This window comes from Sinocyclocheilus rhinocerous, unplaced genomic scaffold (genome assembly GCF_001515625.1).
Source record: "Sinocyclocheilus rhinocerous isolate Xijiao unplaced genomic scaffold, SAMN03320098_v1.1 scaffold320, whole genome shotgun sequence".
Lineage (NCBI taxonomy): Eukaryota > Metazoa > Chordata > Actinopteri > Cypriniformes > Cyprinidae > Sinocyclocheilus > Sinocyclocheilus rhinocerous.
This window is the reverse complement of record NW_015638606.1, coordinates 1,027,054-1,032,053: the sequence shown is the minus strand read 5'-3', so window position 1 is coordinate 1,032,053 and position 5,000 is coordinate 1,027,054. Positions and strand designations below refer to the sequence as shown.

General features: G+C 36.2%; 1 protein-coding gene across 1 annotated transcript in view; it reads right to left on the bottom strand.

Annotated features, from left to right (window-relative positions):
- Positions 1–5,000, bottom strand: part of LOC107749929 (nuclear cap-binding protein subunit 3-like) — a 22,460-nt gene that overhangs the window by 392 nt on the left and 17,068 nt on the right. Inside the window, exons 8-13 of the mRNA XM_016565171.1 lie at positions 3,133–3,232; positions 2,396–2,505; positions 1,779–2,085; positions 1,425–1,606; positions 200–382; positions 1–124 (exon numbers count right to left, since the gene is read on the bottom strand). The exon at positions 1–124 is cut by the window's left edge and continues 392 nt beyond it. Of these exons, the coding sequence (XP_016420657.1) occupies positions 1–124; positions 200–382; positions 1,425–1,606; positions 1,779–2,085; positions 2,396–2,505; positions 3,133–3,232 (1,006 nt within the window). The remainder of the gene's footprint in view (positions 125–199; positions 383–1,424; positions 1,607–1,778; positions 2,086–2,395; positions 2,506–3,132; positions 3,233–5,000) is intronic.

Below are 5,000 nucleotides of genomic sequence, written 5' to 3'. Positions count from 1 at the left end.
TCAACTCCGTCAGATTCCTCGTCATCTCGTCGCCTTATTCCTCTTGAGGAAGATGCTCGGGAAGAAGCCTTGTCCTCTTTTTTGTCGTCCCTATGAGACGGGCCGAGGCGGCTCCACAAGCCTCCTGAATAAAAACAATTACTATTAGTATCAGAAAAAAAAGTGAAGAGAACCAAAAGGGCATTGAATCCAACTATACCTGTTTTCTTGTCTTTCGAGGACTCTGAGTAGAGACCACGGCTCTCGTGTTTTGCCACTCCGAGTCGGCTGCGCACGTCAGTCAAAGGCTCTCTCCGAGACACTGCCTTTCTAGAGATGACGGGAGAGACAGAGCGACGTCTCTCCGGAGAGTGTGGTCTTTTGCCTAATCGCTGTCTCACATCTGTGGAGAAAAAAACGTGTACTTTCATTGCCCACATTTGCTCAGCACGAAAATGGTCAAACTTAAGCAATCCTGTAGATTTCAATTCAATTTTTAAAAAATCTAATTTAAGACCTTTTTTTCAACAAATAAAATTAATATTGTGTCCATACAGAACACACCAATAGAATCTCTAGTAGAATAATCAATGACAAATGATTCATTTGAATGAAATACCCTGGGGCACACATTCGAATGCAAAACAGGGTAACTGCAAGCAGTTTAAAATACACGTTTTATTTAATACATACATATTTACTGAATTTGGTTTATTTAATAGCATATCAATAAATAAGAATTATAATGGTTTTAAAGAAAGGCAATAAAAAGATTATTGTGCCGAAATGAGTAAAATCTACCGTATATCTGAATGTGTTAAATAATGTTTTTAGATTTTCCGTACTATGACAGAGCGGCCCAGAGAGAAGCCACAAGATTTGATGTTGCATTAAATGCCAGATACAGTTTGTGTAACCAAAATACCAATAATATCAAGGAAAAATGTTTTATGCATAATGCAGACTTTTAATTATAATCAAGCCCAAAATTCACTGGGACTCTTATTTTGAAATGTTTATGCTTGACTACTTCCAGCAGCTTATTCAAAGAGATGGAGATAAAATATGCACTCTTACAACCATCTACAACATATTACAATATAAACACCATAAAGTAAACATTGTCATATATCATCAACAGTAGATCATAAGCAATCTATTGGCATAAATGTGCAGTATTCATTGATTGTGAACAATTCCAAAATTTAAGATAATTAAGACTTTTGTCATACCATTTAAAATGTCTAATATGTTTTAATGACCTTAAACTTGATCAAACAAAATGTAAGACTTTTGAAAAGACCTGCAGGAAACCTCAACCTGGGGGCCAGGGATCACTAGGGGGTGCCTCAGGATGACAAAGTATTTGAATAAAAAATTATTATTAATATATTAAGATAATCAAACTCTATTAAATCAAGATTTTTGTTCCATCAATAACTAACCCGTCTTGCCACTTGTAGTCACTGGTGGGCATGATCTCTGCTGAGAGAGTCCCTGCCTCTTCTCCTCCAGTAACTGTCTCACATCTGTCACTTTGTCTGATGTAGCCTTGGACGAGCCGCCTCCTTCTCCACCACCAATGCGACTCTTAACACTGCTACTTGTTTCAGTCTTTATAGAGTTTCTAAGGCAGTAGAAAGGGCCAAAATGCACAATTACCATTAAGAAACTTGATCATCATGAAATCTTTTCAGCATGAGGGTCACATTTACATCCAAATAGTAGGGAATGAAATGCAAATCCTAAAGTGTAGCAACCGCTCTATCATTTGGAGTCAAAAAGAAACCTGCACTCACCGAAGACTGCGAAGGTTGGTTTCTACCTCGTCGGCATACATGGTCATCTTCATGCTCTTTTTGGGAGAGGGCGTTGAGATCATTTTCAGTTCCAGATCGTAGTCCATCTCATCTGAATCTGAAGATGCAGGTGATGGGCCTCCTAAGCGACTACGCAGGCCTCCTTCCCCGAGCCGTGGCCCCCGTTCCCTGTCTCCCCGATCTCTGTACTCCACTACTCTATCGTCATCATCCATGTCTTCCTCTCCATCCTCTTCTTCCTCCTCCTCTTCTTCTATAGGCTCTTCTGGCAGATTCACCAGGTCAGCTGAGAGAAGCAAAAGAGCTCAAATTGACAGACCAAAAACAACTAACAAGACAAAGATGTTTGTGATTTAAGAGAAATTTATGTATGTATTTTTAACGTCATGTAAGCAGCAAGGCTATCTATCTTCATGGTGAAAACAGAATAAATAACAAAAGTACAAAGAAGCTATATTAGACATTTAAAGTTAATACTAGACAAAAAAAATCTAAAATACATTCAGGTGATACTTTTTTTGTTGTTGCCTTTTTCCGTTAAAAACAGTGCAGTGCAGTCCATAAAAAATGTTTAAGGGTCATTAAGGGAGATTTACCAGAGTGTCGATGAGTGTAAGGTGGGGTGTGTCCCATGCTGTCTCCAATCAGAGGCTTTTTGGTCTTCAGAATGTCACGCTTGATTCTGTGCGTGTGATATCTCCGTTTCCTAAGAAGTTGACAATTCCATATTATACAGTCACCCCACTTCAACCAGTTAAGTAAACTGCAAAAATTGCTCAGAAAAGTGAAGTTATACTTCTATTCAAAAGTTTGGGGTAGGTAAGATTTTGCAAGAAGTCTTGTTTTTGAAAGAAGTCTCTTACATTCACCAAGGCTGCATTTATTTGATCAAAATACCGTAAAAACTGTAATATTGTGAAATATTATTACAATTGAAAAAAAAATTCAGTTTGAATATATTTTAAAATAATTTATTCCTGTGACAACGAAGCTGATTTTAAAGCGGAAATAATTGTAATATGCTGATTTGGTGATCAAGAAACATTTATTATTATTAATGTTGAAAACTTCATTTTTCAAAATGGAAATTCATTTTTTCAGGATTCTTTGATGAATAGAAAGTTCAAAAGAACCGCATTTATTTGAAATGATAAATGTCTTTACTGTCACTTTTGATCTATTTAATGCATCCTTTGCTGAATAAACATCAATTTAAAAAAAAAAAAAAAGCAACCAAACTTTTGAAAGATAGTATAATTCTATGAAAACCCCTAACAATGTTTGCAGGTGCCACATGATATTTTGTATCTAGCGAATTCAATTTTTTTCTTACCAAGAGTTACTTAAGATGCCTTTCATGCCGCCATAGTTTGGATTCCCATATTTCATGTAGTATCGACTTCTCCTAGCCGCACCCAACTCCTTTTTGTCATCTGATGGAAAATAACAGCCAAGAATGTTAAAATGTCTCATTGCACAAGTTGTGAAAAGTCTGTTCTAGGGATGAACCGAAATTTCGGCCACTAAAAGAGAAAAAACGGCCACAAATATGAGCCGAAAATAACATATGCAGTGTCCAGAGAGCAGGTTTCACTCTCCCTCTAGCCGTTGTCAACTTGCGTGGTGTGACCCTACACTCAATATTCTGCTCTATGAATGCGGGTTCCGCTGAGTTAGTCACGACCCATGAGAACGCTCCATTTATGTACCGCTCACGCTCACCAGAAAAGCAAAGTCCGCTCAAATAACGCGCTGACAGGAAATTTCTATGTAGTATAACTTGTTCCTGTTTGCAATAGCGCTACTATGCTGTAACATGGCAACGCTGGTAAAAAGACGCTACCCTCTCGTGACATTATGCTCTGCTCTCAAAATAATAGCTTTGTAAGACTATACACTATTTGGATAGTTAGTCAAAACAAAATTACAGTTATATCTGATTCTGTTGCATAGAACTGAATAAAAATAATATATAGATATTTAATATTAATATATTTTCTATCCAATTTTATAATGTTACTTTCAATAAAAGTGTGGTTATTTTATGGGCTTGTGTTTTTCTAATTCAGTATCATTAAAATTATTGAGTTAAATTCAAAAGTCTTAAAAAATTACTTTATTATTATTTAATAAAATAATAAATAATTATTACAAAGCATTTTCTGTTTTGCTTTCGGCACAGAATTTTCATTTCGGTGCATCCCCTAGTCATCGAGTAATGAAGAGCTCCTGACACAATTGACCCATGTTTTTGACTTTCACTGCTTTTTTTTTTACTTTTCTCATGACGTGAGAACAGTTCGCTATTTAGGTTTGTACGTTAGCATGGACTCACTAACTTTAACGCTAATGTTAGCTAGTTTCAGCCAGAGATACCTTGCTGAAGCACAAGATGACATTAACATTCTGCTTGAGCAGATAAAAAGTGTAACTCAATGAGTATGACAACCAGAAAATAAACGTTTTCGTGGGGGTTGGGAAAATGTTGTACATTTTAAAGTTAAATTCATAAATCTGGTGCACTTTGAGAGTTCAAAATTAAGAGCTCCAACACAGGTTCAGTGTGCAAACTTACAAGAAAAAAGCTGGTGAATGTACTTGTTCTCAGTGAAAACCTTCTTCCGAGGTGTTTCTGATAAATTTGGGACACAGATGGACCTTCAAGTGGGACTTAAATATGCCATGGAGGGATATATAAAAGATATTAAAATAAATATGTAAAAATACAGATCACAATGCAAACGGGAGAATTATGTTACGGTCGTCACGATCGCAATGACAACATCCCGGATCAACACCGTTAATATACCGCAGAGTAAGATTAAATTAATTTACATTTAACCAGATTAATATGGAGAGGCACTCTTAATATAGACCTTCGTTTATATGTTTTTGACTTTCACTGCTTTTTTTTTTACTTTTCTCATGACGTGAGAACAGTTCGCTATTTAGGTTTGTACGTTAGCATGGACTCACTAACTTTAACGCTAATGTTAGCTAGTTTCAGCCAGAGATACCTTGCTGAAGCACAAGATGACATTAACGTTCTGCTTGAGCAGATGAAAAGTGTAACTTAATGAGAGTATGACAACCAGAAAATGAACGTTTTCATCATCATTGGGATTGGGATTGAATGCTTAAAAGATTTTTTGCTCTGTTTTGTTTGGGTTTAGGAAATGTAATAAAATAAATTCTATTGCC